This window comes from Dromiciops gliroides, chromosome 4 (assembly GCF_019393635.1).
Source record: "Dromiciops gliroides isolate mDroGli1 chromosome 4, mDroGli1.pri, whole genome shotgun sequence".
NCBI lineage: Eukaryota > Metazoa > Chordata > Mammalia > Microbiotheria > Microbiotheriidae > Dromiciops > Dromiciops gliroides.
Genome location: NC_057864.1, coordinates 339720633 through 339746132, shown reverse-complemented (window position 1 = coordinate 339746132; position 25500 = coordinate 339720633). Strand labels below are relative to the sequence as shown.

At 39.7% G+C, this 25500-nt stretch overlaps 1 protein-coding gene across 1 annotated transcript in view; it reads right to left on the bottom strand.

The window, feature by feature from the left end:
• Positions 1–25500, bottom strand: part of LOC122753467 — a 204839-nt gene that overhangs the window by 6462 nt on the left and 172877 nt on the right. The window contains exons 37-45 of the mRNA XM_044000859.1: positions 15356–15465; positions 13035–13184; positions 11034–11087; positions 10318–10485; positions 9214–9366; positions 8823–8954; positions 7951–8103; positions 5471–5680; positions 1959–2079 (exon numbers count right to left, since the gene is read on the bottom strand). Coding sequence (XP_043856794.1) covers positions 1959–2079; positions 5471–5680; positions 7951–8103; positions 8823–8954; positions 9214–9366; positions 10318–10485; positions 11034–11087; positions 13035–13184; positions 15356–15465 — 1251 coding nt within the window. The remainder of the gene's footprint in view (positions 1–1958; positions 2080–5470; positions 5681–7950; positions 8104–8822; positions 8955–9213; positions 9367–10317; positions 10486–11033; positions 11088–13034; positions 13185–15355; positions 15466–25500) is intronic.

The following is a 25500-nucleotide window of genomic DNA, read 5'->3' as shown; positions in this document are numbered from 1 at the left end:
TCTTATAAAGGACAGGTGTTAACTAACTCTTGCTCCATTAAATAGACCAGGTTGTGTCAATTGACAGAAAACAGCACTAAGAGCTATGGTTGGTATGGAAGTAAGAAAAAAAGAAGACAACAGAGGCAGGTGCTGGGGAAAGGGAAGGTCTAAGAGTGATGCAGTGCTCAGACAGCTGGTAACGGTCCCTTTTTGTCCTGGCTGTTAGCAGTGATGATGACTCCTGGAGGGGGAGGGGGAACCAGGACCTGAATGTACCATGGGAAAGGCACTAAAGACAAATTAGAAAGGAATTAACAGCTTTTCCGTCCTTTTGGGAAGAGGTAAAAGCAAAGGTTGTGTCAGTGTTTGGATTCAATTGAAAATAACCACCTATTATTTCTATCTCATTTTTATCCCCTAAGTTTGTTTTACAGATAATGTTTTTCAACTTCCTCAGCTGTTTGCTCTTGAAGGGCCACATGGTGGTTAAGTCTTCTCTCTCCCAACCTATGTGGACCAAGTGGCACATTCTCCTATAGACATGTAACTGGTTTTGTCCATATTTTTCAAAGAATACCTGGCAGATCAAAAGGCTACTATTACCCCAGACATTCAGATAGATACTCAGGCACAAGTCAGATCCGTGGTCTCTAACCAGCTTTTTCCTCAAGCACCCTTAAGGCCTCAAAGCAAAATTACTCCATGGGTGAATTCCTTTCAATCCCCAAGTGCTACTGGAAATTATAGAAAGAGAGATTAGAATTTCTTATTTTCTTTCTGTCCCTCTTAACTCTTCACTGAATGATCCCATAGTAGGTTTTAAGAAGTGAAAATGTACATAGATAAAGCCCTAAGTGCATATTTATATAACATCCAGAAGTAAAACTGAACCTGAGCTTTCTGTTTTGAGGGAGGGACAGTGGTGAGTGTCTGATTTCATATATGTAGGGGAGCTGTTACTGAGGGAATTCCTTCTACCAATATAGATCATCAACTGTTCTACAATTTATAGTCTTGTGAGGTAACTCTGGCACTAAGAAGGTAAGGCCCATGTGTCAAAGGCTGGACTTGAACTCAGGTCTTCCTCTTGCCATGTTCAGCTTTCCTAGCCACTTAGACCATGATGCCTCACCAATGTTCTATATTTGTCTTTAAAATAGGCATATGTTTAGTACATTTATCTAGCATATTCATAGTCACAAAATATTAGTGCTTAGAAATCATTTAGTATTATAATCTTTTCATTGTTATAGGTGGGGTAATTGAGGGTCAGAGAGGTCACAGAATTAGGAAGAGACTTTAACAGATTCTCTAGGACACCCCTTCCACCCTATTGTATGAATGAAGTAACAGGACCTAAGGGTTTAAGTGATTTGTCTGAGGTCACACAGAACTAGACCGACCAGATCCCTGGACTGCCCAGCAGTGTTCTGTCCAATGTGTATTCCCTAGCAGTGTTACTAACATACATTTGCCTACTTTTTTGGATAGCCCCTAAAAGTGTTATAATTGTCATTTTGCCTATTGTTTTGACATGGCTGGCATATCATCTCCCTGAACTTCATTTTCTTCATCTGTAAAATAAGAGGATTTTCCCCCCAGATATTCTCTGAGGTACCTTACAGTTCTAGATCTATAATTCTGTGTTCTTAAATTCAAGAATCTTAATGGATTTGGAAAGCAACCTTCCATTAATCTGATTGGTTTAGTCCCTCAGTAGAGCTAGACATTCATTTCAATTCCAACCTGCCAAGGATGCAAATTTGATTTTATAAAACCAAATCTTCTTTAAATGCTATTTTACACAATATTGGCGCCAAACCTGGGTGAAGGAACCTCAACCAAAAACAAAAACCCAAGTGTGTTGTATAATGGGAAAGCTATATGCTAGATTTCCTGCTCAGATAGTTAACTCCCTTTACTTTAGAATCTCAAAGTCAGGTTTTTCTGGTAGAGGAAAAAATGCTATTTCTTACCTCCCAGTGAGTTTATTTGGGTTGATATGCTTTCTATATCATAAAGTTGACTCTGCAGTTCATCCACACGATGGAACGCATCCAACTTTAGACTTTGTTCTTGGGCAAGCTGACTTCTTATCTAATAAGATGAGATAAACCACGTAAATATATGTTTTATGGGAAATAAGGTTCACAGGACTACATTTTTTCACTTCACAGTTTTCATTTAGCTAGTAAGCAAGTGTTCATGAAAACTATTTGGACTGGAATCCACACCTAGGCCTTTCAGTGAGTAAGTTCTCATGGGCATGAAGAGGAGCAGTGGAATGTCCTTATAATGCAGTGGTTGGGATAGGTATGCCACAGTTGGAGTAGATACAATGGAATGGATAAAACCACTGGTATCTGCTCATTTCTGTGGTTGCAATTGGCTATTTGACTGCAGAGAAGATGGGGTTGGGATTTTTTTTTAGTTGTGCCTCAAAAATGCTTGAACTACTAGAGACAGTCACCATCAGAAAATGTTTAGCGATTTCTGTTATGTGCCTGGCACTGTAGTGGGAAGTCCTGGGTACCCAGCTTGACCATTCATAGTCATAGGATTGAAAGGACCATGACAAGTTAATGGCTTTTTCTCCAGAATAAGTGGAGCATTAGGTTACCTAAAGGATACATTTATGCCAAATATTCTGGTAAAATGTTCTTATGTTATTCCCTTCCCTGTTTAACTACATTAAGCAAACAATTCTGATGCCAATGGATGTAGTAATGAGGGTGAGAAATAAATGAAAACGTTAATGAAAATAAGTAATACTTGTCCTTGGAAAAAAATGGTTTACCTTTTCCCTACTAGATTCCAGGGTTTAGGTTTACAATTTTACATTCATTATGAGGAACTTGATGCATCTCTTGAAGAGACTTGTCCAGAGAAACAAAGAAGCCCTTTTTTTTCAACAATGCAAGTTTTCATTTAATATATAAAATCAAAGGAAATTATGGTCAAGGACTCTGCACTCTGCTGCAGCTCCAAACTGATTACTAACAACACCATCCTTCCCTGTCCTTTTAACTTCATCTACTTTTTTACCTGGTGTAAACCATAGCGTTGCCTTTATAGCTTCAGTTGCTTTTCCTTGTATGGAGCTGCTAAGTGTGAGTCTCCCTGACAGAGAAGGGGTTAAGGACTGGAAAGAGATCATCACCTTACTATATCCTTCCCAGACTGACCAAACAAGCTAGCAACTCTTCCCCTTACCCCATATTCAAAGTCCTTTTGGAAACTTGGTAGTATCAAAAAATCCTATTGCTCCTTCCATTTTTGTGAGGCATTATTTGAAATGGCTTATAGGTATTTTAAATTTCTGGTTCTATTCCAGCTTTTGTCATTTCTGGACAATGACAGACTGAATAGCATTAACAAAATATAGCTGTACCCAAGAGGAAGGCATCCTGTGGACATAGGCCATAGAGTTTGATGTCTTTTTTTTTTAATCACGACTCAGTGGGTTCTGTTGCCAGAATTATCTGGGAATATTTCTTCTGCCATTTTCATGCAGCCCATGCCCTGGCTGAATGAACCACAGGCTCATGTTGCCTTTTTCCACCTGTAGTCTTGCTCAAACACTTGTACACAGGCAGAATAACTTGCCCTATTTTTGTTCCTACCTTCCTTAAGACTCCACTGAATTTACCTGCCTAAATAAGACACTCCATCCAATCCCAGCATGATCTCATTTAGGTACATGCAGTAAGGTGAGCTGTGTATTTATAGATATGCTAAGTGTTCTTCCATCATCACAAACTATCTCACGGGCAAGGTTTGCAGCTAACCCCAGAAGTAATTTGGTTCAACAAACATTAAATCGCTGAGAGATTAGGGGAGTCACCCAGAGGTGGTCTTTGAATTCAGGTTTTCCTGACTCTGAGATCAGCTCTCCATTTCAAGTGTGCCATGATTGGACAGTTAATAAATGGTCTTTGAGTGAATTAATGGAATGTTTGTATCTATTGTAATTTGTGCCTATATTAGAAAAGTGGGTTGAAAAAGTGGGTTGAAAGCTGGGAATTCTTATTAAAAATTCCCCTTTTGATTGTACCCATTGAGAAAAGTTTATCTATTTTGCTATCTAAATAATCTGTGTCAATATAAACTAGAGAAAGCTTTGAAATTGTCATCACTCTCCCTCTTAGGATTCTGTAGTTCAACTTATAACAAAGACTTTGAAGATCTGGTTCTTAAGTTTTCTTATTAATATTTACTCTCATAATATCTTAGGTTTTTGGTTTTTTTTTGGTGAGGCAATTTGGGTTAAGTGACTTGCCCAGGGTCACACAGCTAGTAAGTGTTAAGTGTCTGAGGTTGGATTTGAACTCAGGTACTCCTGAATCCAGGGCCGGTGCTTTATCCACTGCACTATCTAGCTGCCCCAATATCTTAGTTTTAATAAAGCAAACAAGAAAATTCTATTTTTTTCTTCATACAAATTTTATTTATTTATTTATTTTTGGTGAGCCAGGTGGGGTTAAGTGACTTGCCTAGGGTCACACAGCTAGTAAGTTTGTCAAGTGTCTGAGGCTGGATTTGAACTCAGGTTTTCCTGACTCCAGGGCCAGTGCTTTATCCACTGCGCCACCTAGCTGCCCCCTCATACAATTTTTATCAATGATCTATTGCCTCCTATTTGGGGATACCTCTTTTTAAAGACTTTTTCTTTCTAACTGTTCATTAGTTTTATTCCTAAAATTCACTATCTTTATTTCTATATCTTGATGATTTCTTGTCTTTAGCACTATTTTCCTTCCGATTATTTTCATGGATGCTTTAAAATCACGGCTACTAATTTCACTTTATTGTGCTTTTCCTTTTATGGTCTCTCACTTCTTATTTCCTTGTCAGCTTAAACTCTTTGGTCTCCCTATAGGTTCCCCATAAATTTATACCTATGGTCTTCTATCATATCCTACTCCTCCTTGTTTTGTCACCAATTAGTGTGATCTTGGACAAATCTCTCAAAAACTCCCCATGTCTGTTTAATTATCTAGTCTAACTAACCCCTTAATTTCTCAAGAACAATGATCCTTTTAGACCCCAGATTTATAAGATCTGTGAGCTTTTTGGGGCACAATGCGTTTTGCACAAGGATATCACAATTCTCTTCTCCCCACTGCACCCCTGCTGCCTTTTCTTTTCTTTTTGCCTCTATATGTTCTATACTTTTATGGGATCTCCAAAACTACTTATTGTGATTCAGGGGTTATAGGACCTGGGTTTATATCTTGCCTCTGATGCTATTTGACCTCAATTTCTTCATCTACAGAACCAAGTGAGTTGAACTAGATGCTCTTTGAAGGCCAGCCCTTTCAGCTCTAGACCCACGATCAAAGGCTCCTATGAAATCTTTTTTTTAATCATTTAATGTGTCCAGAAGCAAAAGAGGGTTATGAGAAAAGTCCAAAGAGCAAAGAAAAATGCTCTTGATCATACACCTTCAGGCTCTTTTTAGTGGTCCTCTCCTCTGATTGGAGGTTACCTGTTGCATTTCTTTCTTAATTTTCTTTTGTTGGAGTTGGCCCATCTTAGAAGACCTTTCTGCTTCCTCTGTTAGAAGACAGAGCCTTTGTTCTTTCTTCTCCATGTCTTCCAAGAGTTTCTCCATTCTGGATGTTTTCATTACATCCAACTTCTGCCTATTTAGAGTTTCATGGGTCATTTTGTATTCAAATTCTTTCAACATCTGTTTCTAAATCAGGGAAACACAAAGCATGATTGAAAATGGCTGTAAAAATAGTAACCTTTGCCAACTCAGCAGAGAACCCAGAGCTGGTGCATGCCTGCATTTTTATGTTGGCCGCTGAATAAGGATACACTGTTGCACTCAAAATGCAAGGTGTACGGTGAAGGAATTTTATCTTTCCAGTTCACAAATTGTACCTTTCTCTGGTCTTGTCATTTCATTCAGACATTATGAGGAGGGCAACACAATTATTAATTTTGTCATTCAGTAATATTGGCTCTGAATAAGAATGTTATGAAAAATAAAGCAAAAAGTATGTCACGGCAAATAAAACACCTGTTTGGTCATTTCAGCTGTGTCTGACTTTCCATATCCCCTTTTGGGTTTTTTTGGTGGTTGTTTTTGTTTGTTTTTTGTTGTTGTTGGGGTTTTCTTAGCAAAGATACTGGAATGGTTTGCCATTTCCTTTTCCAGCTCATTTTACGGAGGAAACTGAGGCAAACATGGTTAAATGACTTGCCAAGGGTCACACAGCTGGGAAGCTTGTGAGACCAGATTTGAATTCAGAAAGAAGAATCTTCCTGACTTCAGGCCAGGCACTCTATCCATTTCACCACCTAGCTGCCCATCAATCAGACACTAGAATAGCAAATATGTAGGATTTAATAGCATCAAACCTACCTTTAAAATTCCAGAATCTACAGCTCTATGTAGGTGAAATTAGAGCTTACACTCTATAATGAATAATGCTTCCATTTTCAGTCATCAATTAACAACCATTTATTAGGCATATATCAGGCATTGTGATAGGTATGGGGGAATAAAAAACCAAATGGAACAGTTGGAGACAACATGTAGACATATAAGAGCAAAAATAAAAATATACACAGTAAACGCAAGGTAATTTTTGAGCTGCACTTTGGAGGAAACTTGAGATTCTGAGAGTTGGAGGAGAAGAGCATGTCAGAGGACATGTGGGGTTTTGAGAAGTATGTAGGTATGGGGTACGTGCAAAAATACAGAAACGGGAAGTGGAATGTCTTGTGTGAAGAACAGAAAGAATGCTAGTTTGGCTGACCTGAAAAGTGCAGAAAATGGCTAAGAAACTCAATCACAGATAACACAAAGAATGCAGGATTTTATGGAAATCAGGATGATGCACTCACTGTTCTTAGAGAAAGATAGCATAAAGGACAGGGAGTGCTAATCTTGGCTCTGCTTCTGAGTCTCTTAAGAACTTTGGGTAAGTCATGTTCTTGTTCTTATACTAAGAAAAAGAGGGAAAATCTACCTCTGCAAAATTTTGTCACTGGCAATGCTTAAGTACCATATATAGTCAACTCAATTCCCATAGTTTAAAAGGATATCCAAAATGTCAGACACAAAAAAAATGGCTACTTCTCTTTGGCTGTGTTTTTCAAGTATGCCTAGTGTAGCAGAAGGGTTTTTGTTTGTTTTGTTTTTAACATTCACTAGCTCATATATATATAAACACTTTTAAGGTTTACAAAGTATTTTCCTCACAATGACACTGTGACATAGGCCTGTAAGTTATAGTATCATTGTTTGACAGAGAAGTAAACTGTGATTCAAAGGTCAAGTGACTTTCTCAAAGTCACAAGGCTAGTAGGTGTCAGAGCAGGGATTTGGGTCTAGGGCTCCTGACTTAAAGGGCATCATTCTTTCCACTATTCTACTTGTCACTTGAAAGAAAATACTGAAACCGTTCTACAAGGCACTGAATGAAGGGGCCATAAAGTTACCCAACTCCTTATCTTATCCCACTCAGCTTCATGCCTAGGATGGATAGAATCACTTCTCAGACAGAACGCTCTCTCTAAGCTTGTTTTCAATCTTGTTTATTATTCCTTCCCTGGGCTTTTTTTTTTTTTTTTAGTGGGGGAGCAGAAGGTGGGAAGTGGAAGGGAAGGAAGATCTCTGTACATTAATACTTTCTGGCCAAATAGTTGGAGCAAGGGACAAGTACCTTGCACCCATAAGTCCTCTCTGGGTCAGAAGTAGAAAAGGAAAGGGATGAAGGAACGAGAGGAGCTGGGTATTCCTCCTTCGAGCTGTATCGCTAATGCCTAATGCTGTCATTGATCGTGTTGTTAGAGAACCTTAGTATACTGTGTGGTTCTAGTTGATTTGGTGGGATGCTTTCTGGATAAATCATAAGTATCCTAAAATGTCAGAATTGGAAGATACCTTAGAAGTCACTTACTCAAAACCCCCCCCCCCCAATTTTATAGATGAGGAGACAGAGGTCCAGGTACCTGCTTGTCAAGCTGCTTCTCCATCTTCAAATTTCCTGCTTGAGATCTGGCCAGAGCTTTCCTTAAAGTCAGTAATTGTTGTTGTAGTAAAATACTCTTGTGTTCTGCCAATATCTTGATTCGCAAATATTTTTTTTTACTTTGTGTAGCTTCCTATGAATCACCAAACAGATAGTAAGGAAATTTCACTTCAGTATTTTTATTTTTCACAACTTACTTAATCTTTGTCTCTTGGTGGGTCTCTAAAACTGACTCATGTCCGCAGTTCTCAAGATTTACTCTCAGAACCTGTTTCCAGAGTGTGTGAATAATGAGGCAGATAAGGATCAATGAGAAATGTGTCAAAATAGTAAATGGAAATACCCCCAAGTCACTATCCATTTTTGTTTCAAATTCAGTGTCTTATAGAAGTTAGGGTTTGGGGTTTTTTTTGTTTTTTATTTTTTGTAATTTTACTTTCTACATAAAAGGACACATATGAAGCCACTTGAGAAGGTATGCACGTGTTGACAACTTTTTGAACAAGTAACCCGCTAAACCACTGCTACAATCTCTCCATGAATTTCTTCTTTTCTTATCATTTCCATTCATCCTCTTCACACTCTATTGGCTAACTCTCCAGTCTTCTCTATTATGTGCTGCCTATTGTTCCTTTCCCATTTCTCCCAAGATGATGTCAAGTTCCTTCCCTCCATGATTCGAGGCCAGCAGATCACTTTTGCAGCCATCAGATGTCCTTCACCAAGACTACTGATTTCTCCAGAGAGAAGCTTTGCCTATGTTGGGTAGGTAGCACAATACCTATGGCAGTTGTGAACCAAAAAGTCAGTTAATGCCTCATGGGCTGTATATTTTTTAAGCTTTTTGCTCACCTTCTCTGCATTTCTCAGCTGTCTCTGGAGCTGCTGCTGCTGTACACTGAGTTTCCAGTGGCTTATGGTCTTCACTTTGCACACCAGCTCCTCCAGGCGACTGTTTTCCTCCTGTAAGGCTTGAAGCTGCTCCTGCAAATGAAGGGATAGGATCCCTATTTACTTTCAGGAAAAGTCAAGACTGACTTTTCAGTAGCAGACACGGACCTTCCCCAAGAGGACCGTCGCAGTCATGCGTTCAAGACAGAGGGCCGAGTAAACAAGCAGTGCCATCCATGCTTTTGGAGGAAATGCAGGGGAAAGAAATCCAAGTGGGACAAACTGGGTGAGCTGCAGAGACAGCCACTAGGCTGAAATATTTGGATCCTTGGCACTAAATGAAATCACTTACTTGGACTAAGTTTTCTTTCGATCCATTAACAACTTTGCGGAAGCCCATCTTTTTCTTTAAATCAATCATACTGTCAACCCCTTCTTTTCTCACTTCACTGATGAGATCGCACACTCTCTGTCTCATTTTAAACTGATGCTCATCCAATTTCTCCTGCCGAGCAAAGAGTGGTTAATAATGTGTTGCAGTTGGGGATTTGGGGGTGGGGTAGGATGGGGATCTAGCCTTCCCTAGACTGAACTTTAAACAATGATTTCATCCAAAAGGCATAATTGTATTTTGTATGGTCTTGCAGGAGCCAGAGAGCTTGGAGCTTTGGAATTTATCAGATTTAGGCTGAGTTGGCAAGGACCTTAAAGACTGTCTAATCAAACCCCTTCATTTTGCAGAAGAGAGAACCCAGAATCAGAAGTGCCTAATGTTAAATAGAGAATAAGTGACAGTGAGGATTCAAGTCCCCTAATACTGACTGCATCAAGGGCTCTTTCCACTGAACCACTGCAATTTCCTTTTGGCAAATGGTGCCTCCCTGGTTCAGAAGAATCAGTTGAGAAGGCTGCTTATGACTACTGAAGGTTGCCTGGTATTTTGAGTCTGCAAGACTGGCCATTTAACTTGAAGGTAGGCTTTGTTCACATGCTGGAGTCTGACCCATTCAAAAGTACTTCTGTGGACCGATTGTGCTAGACTAGACTGAGGCCAGCATACATTGGCCCCCTTAGCAATCAGATAGCAGAGTGGCCCACCCCTTCATAGCAGATTGGTAGTGCAAAAAGCATTAAAAAAACACCCCACAAAACATAATTTTGGGGGATATTTTTATGCCCACTGCCCAGCCCAAAGTAGGTGCTTAATAAATACTTATTGATCTAAAGAAAGGGACTTCTGTGTTTTAAAACAAAAAGGCTCATTATAAGAAATAGTATTGTTGATTCTCTCTCTCTTTCTCTCTGGCAAACAGATTTAGGGGATAGTGTGTTATTAGGCCTAAAATCCTATTTGTTTAGAACCTCTCACTGTAGATAATTTGGGCACTAACTATACCTGGGGTTCCACTGACACAAGGAAACCACTAAAAAATTATCTAGGATCTAGGATACCTACTTTGATGTGCAAACAGGTTGTAAATAAGGCTCGAACTAATGCTTCATATTCCTCTTGGACTTCTTTTCTTATCTTTTCCTTGAGGTTGAGACTCTCACCTTCTAGATCCGTGAGTCTGGCTCTGAGAGCAGTGATTTCCAAGATCATGTCCTGCACGAACCCTGCTACCTAGCACAGGACATTTCAAGAATGGATGACAGCTTAGAAATGCCCTATAGCAGTTACTGAAGAGTTTACACAGAGCTGTTTTGTGAACCACAGAAACCAGAGACCTGAGACTAAATAGCATAATGAAAACCATCTTTTGAACCTTGAATGAGCAGGGAGAATTTCCAGTTGTGTAAGATGCCAAATCTTCAGTGATTTGTTTTCACTCTTGTAAAATAGTAGCTGTGACTTTGTCTTTCTTTTTTAGTCTATGCATCCCTAAATTGTTTTTCAACTCCTCGGGTCAAATGTACACTAACCTACGTGGTTAGGAAGCCTGCTTTCAGTGGCCTCCCATCAACGTCACTTGCAGAAGCAAAATATGACCTGCTGTGAGCATTTCTACAAAATTTCTGAGTTACCGGATGCTATTGCATCATTTTCTGGTGGTCACTGGGGAGTCTACAGTGCAAAGTGGTGCAACCCTACTCAAAAAAAACCCCATTACAGGACAACCCAAAGAGAAGAGAATGGGAGAAATGGAGTTAAGTGAGTGGCAACTAACCAACCTGATGAATATTTTCTTCAGGAGGACTTTGACCTGTTCTTACAGCATTTAGTTCCTGGAAACCAAACAATAACAAAGTAAAACATCAGAGCAAGAATGTAAGGTTTGGAAGGGGCCTCAAAGGGGTGGCTGGATTCAGGAGGACCTGAGTTCAAATCCGGCCTCAGACACTTGACACTTACTAGCTGTGTGACAGTGGGCAAGTCACTTAACCGCAATTGCCTCACCAAAAAAAAAAAGAAGGGGCCTCAAAGGTCACTGAGTGCAACCATCTTTAAGAGGAAGAAGCTGTAAAACATAAGAGTTGTTCTTAAGGGCCAACCTTAAGTACTAGCACTTGCCTAATACTTTAAGGTTTAAAAAGCACTGTACAAATATTACTCATTGTATTTTTACAATAACCCTGGGAGGGAGACACTAATATTATCCTTATTCTAGAGATGAAGAAACCGAGGCAAACTGAGGCTGAATGAATCACCCAGGGTCACAAAGCTAGTATCTGAGGCTCGATTTAAACTAAGGTCTTCCTGACTCCAAGTCCAGGACTCTCTATCTGCACTGTGCCATCTAGTTGCCCGCTAGTTGCCTAATGACTCCAAAGGCCTCTTCCACCTTCAAATCTCTAAGCCTATGAACCTAACCTGAGGCTCAGAGAAAGAAAATCAAATAACCAAGGCTCCACAGCTAGTTAGCAGCTGAGCTAGGACTAGAACTCATGTCTCCTAACTCCCAGTTCTATTCTCTTATCATTATACCAAACAGGTCCTTCCCATAAGCTTCACTAACTACAAGGAACCTCAGGAAAATGTAAGCTCCTTGAGGGAGCCTAACCGATAATGCTTAACCTATAGTGACCACTCAGTAAGTGCTTGTTGAATGGAATTGAAACAAACAAAGCAGGTCACCTTTTCATTCATTATGGCTGATTCAAAGAGCCCAAGACACTGTGCAAAGGTCTTTAGCCTGACCCAGCACAAAAGATCATTTCCAAGAGTCCTTTCCATGTGGAGGGGAACAAACATGATCATCCAATATGGAAGGCAAAGCAAAAGTCATTCATCTGAATGTTTTTTTCTGTTATAGAGTCACTTTCCTAATTATTTATTTTTCTTGAGAGAATATTAAAATTTTACTGGCATCTTGTGATGCTTTTTGGAACATATTTCTGTTTGAGGTAAAGTGAGCTTTCCTAGAACTCCACTATTATAAGTCAGTTTCATTTATAAGAGGGTAGCTAGGTGGCCTAATGGATAGAGCACTGGGCTTGGAATTAGAAAGACATCTTCATGAGTTCAAATTCAGCCTCAGACACTTACTAGCTGTATGACCCTGGACAAGTCACTTCACCCTGTTTGCCTTAGCTTCCTCCTCTGTAAAACAAACTAGAGAAGGAGATGGCAAAGTCCTCCAGCATCTTTGCCAAGAAAACCCCAAATGGGGTCATGAAGAGTCAGACACGACTGAAAAACACTGGGGAAAAAAAACAACCATAAGAGGTTTCAGAGCATGAACCTTAAGAGTAGAGCAATACCAAAGTTCATAGGATCTTAGGTCTGCAGCTGGGAGTGACCTAAGAGGTGATCATAGGGATTAAGCAGCTCAACTGGGACTTTATCCCAAGACTTCTGACCCCAGTTCAGAAGAATGTGGGCAGTTATCTGAGGTGTTCTGTACTTTCTGATGTCAGGCAGGGATAACAATTCTACCTCTCACTTCTGCTATTCTTACAATCCAGTACTTTCTTTTGACATGCTGTACATTTTCCTATGAGTCCACTCCAAGTGACCCTGGTATTAATGGTAAGCGGTATTGACTGTGCAGCTAAGAACCCCAGGATTTATAGAAAACAGATCCACATAGAAGCAGTACAGAAGTGGGGTTCGGCCCTAGTCATTTCCCTAGAGAACAGTCACTCAGATTTCTTGACTTTTTCAAGCTAATATGGGGTACCCTTCTTCAAGCCTCTTCCCAAGACTTGGCCCTTCCACTCCCATGAATATACTTGTTCCTTCTGGTAGAGCATCTGATGGGCCTGCTGCAACAAATTTTCATAAAACATGGAATAAGACTCGAAGTTGCTGCGTTCTCTGGCCATCACATCACAACCCAGAGAAAGGAGACATGTCTCTAAGTGGTCTTTCTTAAAAGTGATCTGTAAAAGAAAAATGATAATCAGCATCTATGAACCCAAGTCTCACTGTGGAATGAAGCTGGTGGCATTTACTCTTGGTCCTGTTTCCCTTCTAGAAGCTTCTAGACTCAGATCTGGCCCTCCAAGCTTCACCTCCCTCCACACTTTTCCTTTCACACTCTCTTTCTCTGTGAAATCTGTAGTGCCTCTGAAAAAGACATTAACCCAATATGTCTAATGTGATTGTACATATATAACCTATATCAGATTGCTTTCTGTCTTGGGGAGGGGGAGGGAAGGGAAGGAAGGAGAAAAATTTGGAACTCAAAATCTTATGAAGACAAATATTGAAAACTATCTTTACATGTAACTGGGGAAAAAACTATTAAGATTGAAAACAACAAAAAGAAAGGAAGAAAGAAAAAAAGAAAGAAAGAGAGAAAGAAAGAGAGAAAGAAAGAAAGAAAGAAAGAAAGAAAAGAAAAGAAAAGAAAAGAAAAAGACATTAACCCGTAGAAGGAGGGCCAATCCTTCAAAAGCAGCTTTAGCTGTTCTAAATGGGAACCACAGCAGTGAAATGTGTCTGAGCCCACCCTAAGCTAGGACAATTAATAAGTCTCTTGAATAAATAAACATTTATTAAGGCTTACTATATGCCACCCATTGTGCTAAGCTCTTGGGGATCCAAAAGGAAGCAAAAGAGAGTCCCTGCCCTCTAAGAGCTCACAGTCTAATAGGCATGTTTATGACAAGCCCCACTTTCAACTTTTGAAATCAAGATGTCTTAGTATTTCTGGAAATCTAATTAGGTGTGGTGATCTAGGCTGAGTGCTATATAAAAGCAGCAGCAAGCTGCTGCAACTACTACCACGGAATGTGGCAAGATTCAGGCCTCTCTACATCACCCCCCAGCAATGCAGTTACAAGGAATCTTGAGTAGGAAGATACATTTCACTTTTTCCTAAAAAAAAAAAAAAAGCCTTTCATCCAGGTCTAATAATGGAGAATAAATGAGAGCTGTGTGAGAGTCCACTGTATCACAGATACTTTGTGAGTATGTATTTATAGACGTCTGTGGCTACAGGTTTATTGCTAACTCAGTCCTTGAATATAGTCTCCTGGGAATTACCTATCCATTCTTTAGCTTTTCTCCCTTTTCATGCTGGACCCATTGTTCTCTGTTGTACCACACGGGTCAAGTAGAAGAGGGCAGTTTTCTCCCTCACCATTACTTCCTCTTACCTGGATTGACCAACCTCCAGGAAAGTATATTTCTACTAGCCTCTCTGAAGTGTACTTCTTCCCTTGTTAAGTGCTAAGATCCTTATACAGGAAAGTCTTAGAGCACTTTCGAGTTCTTTGAAACTGTTCTAAGACCTGTATTTTAAGCTGTAGTTCTAACCCATCCTAACACTATCTTCTTAGTCCAGAAGTTACTTCCCAAATCTGCCTTTCTCATCTGAGTCCAATTCATTAGGTAGTGGTGATGAAAATGCTACCTGTGACCACAAAGTCTTCTGTTTTGCTTGGGACTTAATACATACAGATATTATTCCCATTTTACAGATGAGAAACTGAGGCTGAGAGAATAAGTGATTTGCACATGGTCACATAACTATTAAGTGCCAGAGGCAAGATTTGGACCCCTGGCTCCCTTGATGCCTAGCCCAGCCTTTCCTCCCTATGAAAAATGCTGTTTAAAATCCTAACCCACAATTTCTACATTTTTTCATCGGATCAAATCATTTGTTCTGATGTGAATTATCAAAAGTTGATATGGATTGTTAAGTTTCACAACTCTAGGGAAGTCCCTGAGAGGAGAGCAGACCTCTATGTTTGACCAGTTATCATCTATTAATGGTAATAGTTCTTGGTAGCCAGAATATGTTTTGCTAAGTGAGTTAAATTACATGGAATTTCAAAGGAAAGTGAATCAGATATGAAACTGGCCAACACATATCCTCAGTTTTCTCCCATTTTTTTTTGGTTAGAAATGAAATATTTAAAACGGGGGCGGGGGGAACCCCACCAGAATGAGGGCCTTTTGATTATTTTTGTTACAGATTGACCTCATTATCAACACTGTCATTCTAAGAGAAACTTAATGCTAATTCAAGGAAAGAAGTAGAGAAGAGGGGCAGTGATGGTCTTTAAAAAGGTTAAACAGAATCTGGTTAATCGAGAATACGTACCTCGAGCTCACCCTCTTGGTTACCTTCCATTAACCGCTGTATAAAAATTTCAACTATTTGTGGCCTTACAATGGACACATTTTCTTTCATAACTTGGTGTTTCCAGAGCTCTAGGGAGGAAAAATATAACAGCCCCCCAAGAAAGTCATTAATGGTTAATAAAAATCAAACAAACATTTCTCTATTAAATAATAACAATGCAGGCACTGTCTTCTCAAAGGTAATGAATGCAGTACACAATGACCAGATGATTTGGCCCACTTTGTAATGAGAAACTGAAGCTCAGGAGAGAGGAAGAGGATTTTTATGGGTGGTTCTGGGAGTCATCTACATAGAGATAACTGAACACATCGGAGATTATGAGGTCACCAGAAGGATGGAGAGAGAAGAGGACCCACGGATGAACCCCCCCCTCCCCAGTTAGGAGGTGTGACATGGATGATGATGATCTAGCAAAAGAGACTGAGGAATGTTCACAACAGTTGAGAACAGAACTCTAAGAGCAGTGTCATAAAAACCCAGAGAGGAGAAAGTATCTAGGTGGAGAAAGTGGTCAACATGATCCAATATTGTGAGCAGAGAGGATCCAGAAGGATGAAGACGGAGAAAAGGTCACTGGATCTAGCACCGAAGAGATCACCAGTTAACAGTTCCAGTTTAATTATGAGGTTTCAATCAGCAGGTTTAGAAGAGAATAAGAGGGGAGAAAAGCTGCCTACGGGCAGGTAGATGGCAAAGGGCAGCTAAGTGGTGCAGGGGAAAGAGCACTAGCCTTGGAGTCAGGAAGACTCATCTTGATGAGTTCAAAGCCAGCCTCAAACACTTACTAGCTGTATGACTATGGGCAAGTCACTTCACCCTATTTGCCTTAATTTCCTCATCTGTAAAATGAGCTGGAGGAGGAAATGGCAAACCCACTCAGGTATCTTTGTCAAGAAAATCCCACAAAGAATTAGACATGGCCAAACAACAACAAGAAGAGGAGAGAAGTGTAGACAGTTTTTTCAAGGGAATCATCTAAGAAAGGGAGGAGAGAAATAGGAGGATGACTAGAGGGAACAGTAGGATTAAGTAAGGTTTTGTTTTGTTTTGTTTTTAAGGATGGGGAGACTTGCACATGTCTGTAGGCAGCATGCTTTCCCTGGCTTCCTTTCAGTCCCAACTAAAATCTATCCTTCTACAACCCACTACTTCTTTTGTTTGTTTGTTTGGTTTTTTTGGTTTTTTTGGTGAGGCAATTGGGGTTAAGTGACTTGCCCAAGGTCACACAGCTAGTAAGCGTTAAGTGTCTGAGGCCGGGTTTGAACTCGGGTACTCCTGACTCCAGGGCTGGTTCTCTATCCACTGTGCCACCTAGCTGCCCCTAACCCACTACTTCTTAATTATAGTGCCTCTTTTCTGTTAATTATTTTCTATTCATTCAAATCCAGCCTCAGACACTTTACACTTATTAGCTGTGTGACCCTGGGCAAGTCACTTAACCCTTATTGCCCTGAAAAAAAAATTTCTATTCATTCTGTATATATCTTACTTTGTATTTGTTTGCAGGTTGTTTCCCCGATTAGATTGTAAATTCCCTGAAGGTAGTGACTGTCTTTTGCCTCTTTTTTGTATCCCCAGTGCTTAGCACAGTGCCTGGCACATAGTGGGCATTTAATAAATGTTTATTGACTGACTGACCAACAGATAGAGATAGAGAGACTGAAACTTGGAAAGTGAGAGGAGATAGTGATAGAGAAATTCTCTAAAGGTCACCACCATTAACAGAAGTTAAGCCCCCTTCTTTTCCTGCAGGCCATAGGCATCAATGTTTCTGATTTGGAATGACATTTTACTAGATTTCATATTCATGTATTTTCCAGCAGCAGATTTTTTTTTTTTTTGCAGTAGAGAGTAAAGCTACCACTTCAGTATAATCCCCTGCCCAACTTGGAAAAAACAAGGTATAGTATTCATTAGGTGAACATGCTCTCTGTTCAAGGAGCATCAAATAACAAAGCAAAACAAAACCCCAGTGTTTGTGCGTCCTGGTACTTCCCAGTGAAATCCCCTGTTTTTGTAAACACTTGTCTGCAGCCCTTCAATCCACTCCCATTTGATAAATCAACTCCACAAAGAATTATTAAACACATGCTACATAAAGACACTGGGTTTCTACCCATGGTTAATCTTTACTCTGTGTACTACACACAGTTTATATATTTCCCTGATATTTGGATGATTTTTACTCGTAGACAATACAGTTTTTGAAAGCGGCCAAACTTTTCTGTTATGTAGTTGAATGCCTTTAACAGGATAAGTTTTCAGACAGGCCGATGCATACATTCAAAAAGCCTGATGAGTGACTAGATCTGCCTACCAGCCACATCTGTTGTCAGTAAGTTGTGCTGAATATAGCCTGGCTGGGGTCCAGCAGAGGTTGGCTGTTCAGGGTTTGGTTCTGGGTGAGGTTGGAGGGGATGCAATTGAACATAGCCCCAGGACTATTTCCCAATACGATGCTCCCTCATCATGATGTAAAGCTCAAAAATCTATCAGCAGCTGGAATCGGGGGTCTAGGAAGGCCAAGAAAAGGGGGGGGGCATTGATCCAACAAAAGCAATTCTTGGCAAAATAGGACATTATCAGTGTGTGTGGCCATTCTTCTTTGGAGATGAAGTATCCATTTTTGGCAGAAGGGGTGACAGACATACTGGTGGGTTGTAGTTGGACTGTTACCCTTCTCTTTCTCTCCTGTCTCAGTGTCTTTTTTGTTTTCCATGTCAACTGTATGCTTGGAAGTTTTCTACTTCCTGAATGCAAAACCACCTCATATCTTTCTGAAAATTACCCAGGCCCTAGCCCCTCCAGGAAGTCTGCTTTGGTTGATAGCTGGCACTTTCCTCCTCTCTCTCCTGTAGCAGTTGCATAGCCCAAATCAAGACAGAATTAAAAACTAAAGAACAAATAAAAATAAACCAAAGTTAATTTCTGGTTGCTAATCAATGATGATGATTTTGTACTATAGGCTGAAAAAATTTTAATTCCTTCCCATACTTAGTAAGACAAAGCCTGGTGCCTAGCATTACTGATCAGAAAGGTAACTGCATAGATAAATTCCATTCTACAAATACAGAACCAAAAAAGTTCTTGAGAACTCAACCAATAAACTGTACTGGAACCTGAGCATTGTTATAGACTGAACTGTTGACCACAATCATTCAGCTATAACATGGAGGACATTTTAAATAAATGTTACTTTACTAAATACTTGTGCAGGCATAATCTCCTAACTACGTGGAATGAAACATTTTCAAAATATAGAGATTTAACAAAAGAAATAAAAACAACAATGATGATGATAACCATTTATATTGTGCCTACTCCGTGCCAGGCACTGTGCTGAGTGTTTTACAATTATTACCTCCTTTTATTCTTGCAGCCCTGGGAGGTAGGTACTATCATTATCTCTATTTTGCAATTTAGGAAACTGGGGTAAACAGAGGTTAAGTTACTGTCCTAGGTAGTATCTGATGTGGATTTGAACTCAGGTCTTGCTGAGTCCAGGTACATCACCTAGCTGCCATGGAAAAAGTGGATGACATATGTATCATCCTGTCTGCTACTGGAACGAAGCTTCAGATCCTTTCAGTAAGCCTACAAAACATAAACTTATAGCCTAATACTTTTATTCAACTACAAAAAGCAGTTATTTTGTCTACCTGGGCCATCCTCGGTTAAATGTAGAAAATATAAAAGGATAATAGCAGGATAGTACCTTGCTTCAGGATCATTTCTATCTGAATTCCTTCAAAAAAGATGAGAATGAGATAATAATAACAACAAATGGCTGCCTGCCTCAATTTCCTCCACTGTAAAATGATTACAAAAGCATCTATTTCTCAGGGTGGTTGTGAGGGATAAAATGAGATAATAATCTGTAAAGTGCTTTGCAACCCCTTAAAGTGATATACAGATGCTAGTTATTATCATTAATCAATTAATAAATATTTATTAAGTGCCTACTATATGCCAAGCACTGTGCTAAGTGATAGGAATTCAAAGAGAGGCAAAATATGGTCCCTAAAAATGTTTATGACCAAATAAAAGATAGAGAGGATCACAGGAAACAAAATAGATAATTTTGACTACATGAAATGAAAAAGGTTTCGCACAAACAAAACTAATACAACCAAAATTAGAAGGAAAACAGGAAACTGGAAAAAAATTTTACATCAAGTTTCTCTGATAAAGGCTTCATTTTTCAAATATATAGGGGACTGAGTCAACTTTATAAAAATATAAGCCATTCCCCAAATGATAAATAGTCAAAGGATATTAACAGGCATTTTTCAGAAGAGGAAATCAAAGCTATCAATAGTCACATGAAAAAAATGCTCTAAATCACTATTGATTAGAGAAATGTGAATTAAAATACCTCACACCTATCAGATTGACCAATATGACAAAAAAGGAAAATGTCAGATGCTGAGAGGGCTGTGGAAAAATTGGGCCACTAAAAGATTGTTGGTGGAGTTGTGAACTGGTCCAACCATTCTGGAAAAACAATTTGGAACTATGCCTAAAGGGCTATAAAACTATGCACACCCTTTGATCTAGCAATACCACCACTAGGTCTGTATCCAAAAGAGATCAAAGAAAAAGGGAACTTTTTCTAGCAGCTACTTTAATGGTAGTAAAGAATTGGACATTGAGAGGATGCCCATTCAAGTGGAGAATGGCTAAACAAGTCCTGGTATATGATTGTGATGGAATACTATTGTACTATAAGAAACAATGAGCAGTATACAAAAATATTTAAAGCAGCTCTCTTTGTGGTGGCAAAGAATTGGAAATCGAGGGAATGTCCATCAATTGAGGAATGGCTAAATAAGTTGTGGTATATAACGATGAGGAGGAAGATTTCAGAGAAATCTGGAAGGACTTACATGAACTGATGCTGAGCAAGATGAGCAGAACCAGGAGAACATTGTACATAGTAACAGCAACATTGTGTGATGATCAACTGTGATAGACTTGGCTCTTCTCAGCAGTGTAATGATCCAAACAATTTCAAATAACTCATGATAGAAAATATTCTCCACATCCAGAAAAAAGAACTGTGGATTCTGAATGCAGATTGAACCATACTGTTTCTACTTTTTGACTGTTTTTTTTCTTTTTTGAGGTTTTTCCCTTGTGTTCTGCTTCTTCTTTCACAATATGACTATTGCAGAAATATTTTTAATGTGATTGTACATATATAACCTATATCAGATTGCTTTCCATCTTGGGGAGGGGCAAAGGAGTAGGAGAAAAATTTGCAACTAAAAATCCTATGAAAACAAATGTTGAAATCTATCTTTACATGGTACTGGAAAATAATAAAATACTTTTATGATTAAAAAAATTTTAAAAGAGAAACAATGAGCAGGATGGTTTCAGAAAAACCTGAAAAGACCTATATGAACTGATTCAAAATATAGTGAGCAGAAATAAGAGAATATTGTACACAGTAACAGCAATATTGTAAGGATCATCAACTGTAAGAGACTTCACTACTCTAATCAATACAATTATCCAACACAATTCCAAGGGATTTATAATGAAAAAAAGCTTTCCTCCTTTAGAGAGAGAGAACTGATAAAATCTGAGTACAGATTCAAGCATATTTTTTAAACTTTCTTTTTTGTGTATGTGTGTGTCTATGTTGCAGCCTGGCCAATGTGGATATGTTTTGTATGACTTCACATGTATAATTGATATCATATGCTTTCCTTCTCAAAGTGGGGGTAGAAGGGAGGAAAGAATTTGGAACTCGAATTTTTCCAAGAATAAATGTTTTTTAAAATTTCTTACATATAATCGGGAAAGTATTTATTGCAATAAATAAAAATATATTTTATCAGAAAAAACAGGTCCTGCTCTCAAGGAGCTTACAGTCTGAAATGGGGAGACAACATGCAAACAAATATATGCAAAGCAAGCTACAGACAGGATAAATGGGAGATAGGTTAACAGAAAGAAAAGTACTGGGATTATGAGGAGTTGAGGAGTTTCCCTATAAAGTGGGGATTTTTAGTTGGGACTTTTAAGGAATCTAGAGAGATCAGTTGTTGGAGAGGAGGAGGGAGAGCAATTCAGGCATGAGAGAATGCCTGGAGCTGAGAAGGGGGGACTATATTGTTCATGGAAAACTGGAAAGGTAGGAGGGATCTAGATTATGAAGGGCTTTGAATGCCAAACCGTTTTTTTATTTGTTCATGGAGGTAATTGGAAGCCAGTAGATGATTGACATGATCAGTCCTGTGCCTAAGAAAAATCCCTTTAGTAGCTGAATGGAGCATGGATTGGAGTAGGGATCGATTGAGGCAGGCAGCCCCACCAGCAGAATATTGCAATGATCCAGGCATGAGGAAATGAGGCCCTGTACTAGAGTCATGGCAGTGTCGGAGGAGAGAAGGGGGCATATTCAAGAGATTGAAAAAGTGCAATTGGCAGGACTTGGCAAGGGCTTGGATTTGGGGAGTGAGAGATAGTGAGGAATCCAGGATGACGACTAGGTTGTGAGCCTGGGGGACTGGGAGGCTAGTGTTGCCATCTACAGTAACAGGAAATGTAGTAGGTTTGGGGAGAGTTGAGGGGTAAAGGCAATGACTTCTGTTTTGGGTTGTTTTGGGACCTATTTTTAAGATATCTACGGGTCATCCAGTTCAAGATTTTTGAAAAGCATTTGGAGAAGCAGGATTGGAGGTAAGCAGAGAGACTGGGGCAAAAAACGTAGATATGAGAATCATCAGTATAGAGATGGTAATTAAACCTATGGGAGCTGATGAGATCACCAAGTGAAGAAGTATAGATGGAAAAGAGAAAGGGACCCAGGACAGAATCCTGAGGGATGCCTATGGTGAGAGGTCTGGAGGAAGATCCAACAAAGAAGACAGAAAAGTGGTCAGAGAGGTAGGAGGAAAACCAGGAGAGAGTAAAGGAAATAGAAAGGAAGGAAAGAAATCCACCCGTTGTAGGTGGCCTTCTCAAGGATTTTCGCCACAAAGGGCTCCAAAGTAAAGAAAGGACCCTGTGTGTGACATCAGAAGCAAAAATAATGGTTAAGGGCATTGGAGTTGTATACATCAAAGTGTGATTTGAGGTCTAAGGGGAGAAGTTGTTATCAAAACTTGTTGGCAGTAGCAGGACAGATGGGGTAGTGGTGGTCAGGGAAGTGCTGCTATGAAAGAGGAAAGCATTTGAGTTGGACTTCGAAGGATGAGTAGGAGTTAAAAGGTAAATAAAGGGAAGGAAAACACCCTAAGAATAGAGAATAAAATGAACAAAGATAGTTAGCAGATTGTCCTAATCCTTCTAGCTACTAATGTCCTAACCTATGTCCCTATCCCCAATTACCTTGTATTTCTTTTGCATACATTTTATATGATAAACTGTGTGTCATAGTCACTAGAGTTATGTTCAGAATCAGATGGTTTTTGTCCTTCATTTTTGAAGAGGAACAATGACATCATAGGACAATGTCTTGACTTTTGGGTGAATTGGATTTAAGTGAGACAGAGTTGCACACAGTTGTCAGTCTCACTCTGTCTTCCAGAGTCATCAAAATGCAGTGGTAAGACAAAAGTCAGGATGGCTGGTGATGGCCCAGGGTGCAGTGGATCACCTTGGCATCTTCCTGGCCGCTGGAACAGATTGTTCTCATCTGCCCATTCCATTGCAAGAAGTCTTCCCATGCTTAGAGTAGTAGGTCTGTGGCCAATTGATTACCCTCCACCTGGTTTAGCCTGTCTGGTGAGATGATTTACTGGGGTGTGACTGATGCACACACTTCTTGGAGCTGGGAGAGAGTTGGGTAACAGGTGGACACCTAAGGTAGATGAACAGCCCTGAAAAGGGCTTGGCAAGCCCTCACACCAGAGGTGCTAGTCTTCCTTGAACACCCATATATCACTTAGAATCACATAGACCTGAGTTCAAGGCCTGTTTCTGACATACACACAATTGTGTGACCAAGGACCTCTCATTATACAAATGTGGTAAAAATTATTTGTGATAAAATGATTATTGCAGTTTTTAGCTGACATATTTGGGAGGGACCATACCTGGCCCACCCTGAAGTTACATATGCTACTGAGGTCAGAAGGAGAACTCTCCATAAGCAGTTTTTTGAAGGACCTCCCCTTTTGGGGGAGGAAAGATTGAACGCTCCCTGAATGGAGGTGGAGGGTTCTTCTGGAATGCTAGGTTCTTCCGGAATGTGCTGTCTCTCTGGCGTTTGCTGTCCCGGTGGCGCGAGCAACTGTAGACTGTTGAGGTTTTAGGGAGTTAATTATGGAAAACCCTAAATTCCTTTGAACTAGCTTAATTGGAAACGATCTGGGGATTACATAGGTTAAGTTTAGAGTTAAGAGTATTTATCTGTATTTCTTTTTTTCCTATTTCCTTATCTTTGATTTTTATTAGTTTTACCTTTGTTGTTTAATTAATTCCCAAGTAATAAAATCTGATCCTTTTGTGAATTAAAGCTTAAAGGCTCCTTTCTTATTGGCCTGAGAGAAATATCTAAAAAGTGTAGTTCAGAGGGGAGGGTGAACCTAAAAGGTCCCTCATTATTTCCGGGACCCCAATATTAAGGCGTCACCCAAATAACGCTCCATATATCAAATTTTGACCCTCTCAGTGCTACAGGCAACTTTCTTAGACTAAATAAAGAACAGGTAGTGCCTCTCTGTATTGGTATTTTAGGAGTTTCCTCACAGGGATTTCTCCATTCCAATGAAATCACAGGTTTGGTCCCTCTACCCCCATTTTTTGGTATCTATTTATATATGTATCTGTTATCTCCCCTGTCAGAATGTTATCTACAAGAGGACAAGGACTGTGTCATCCTTTGTCTTAATTTGCCCAGTGCCTAGCACAGTGCCTGATGCATAGAAGACACGTGACTACAAAATGCTTATTGGATGAGAGAATAGATGCATGAGATGTTGAAGGGGTAAGAGCAACAAGATTTGGTAATTTGTTGAAAATGAGTAATGCAGGAGAGGCAGATAAGAGAGACTTGGTGAATGGTGGGATATGGAAGACTCAGTGAATGGTGACATTATGAACAGAAAGAATTATGTCAGAGTAGCAAACTGAGCTCAGTTTTGGGCATGCTGAGTTTGAGGTGCTGGTGGGACATCGGCATAGATGGAACTTGGGGGACTGGAAAGAATAGATTTGACAATTATTTGCATAGAGGTGGCAAGTGAAATCACTGAAGCAAATGAGATTGCCAAAGGAGGGAAGGAAGAGAATTAAGGAAAAAAATTAATAATAATAATAATAATAACTCATACTATATATAACTACGCAGGTTAGATATAAGAACAGGACCTATTATTTCACTGGCAGAGGGAATCCCAAATAAAGGAGCATTTACCAATGCAGATTGGCACCTTCCCTGTCACGAATGCAGAGAAAATGTATATAAAATGGAATGTGTGCCGATGGTGTATGTAAAGTACCTTGCAACCTTTGCTGTCTTAGTGTTGCCTTGACCAGGGATTCTTAAACTTTTTCCACTTGCGACCCCCTTTTCACCTGAGAAATTTTTACAGGACCCCAGGTATATAGGTATATAAAATAGGCATATGTAACCTTTTACTGTTGCCAAAATTTTCACAACCCCCCTTTCAGTTACTCGACCCCATGAAGACCTCTAGTGCGGGGACCATGCAGGGGTTTAGATGGTTCATGATGAACCAGCAATATAATGTGGAAGCCCAACACACCAATGTTCTTCTAGCTTGCATGAAGAGAGACAAAAATTCCAGATGGGTGAGGCAGTTGTTCCATTAAGCTCTGCCCAGATCATGTCACATCTAGAGTAATGTGTTTCATTCTAGGCACATCTTAGCACAGGCACTGACAAGGGTTCAAAGGGAGGTGGGGGGAACCAAATAAAAAGCAGGACCAGGAAAACAATATACACAAGGACTACTCTATCACAATGCAAATGAAAAGAACACTGACCTAAGATTGAAATTAAGGACAAGGAAGGAGGTTGGGATTTTGTTGGCGTGAGGAACTCCCAGGGAGGAAAATGAACAGCCCTGAAAAATCCCTCTACCAATACAGGCTAGTGCGCACCTGCCAGTTATGATCTTAGAGAG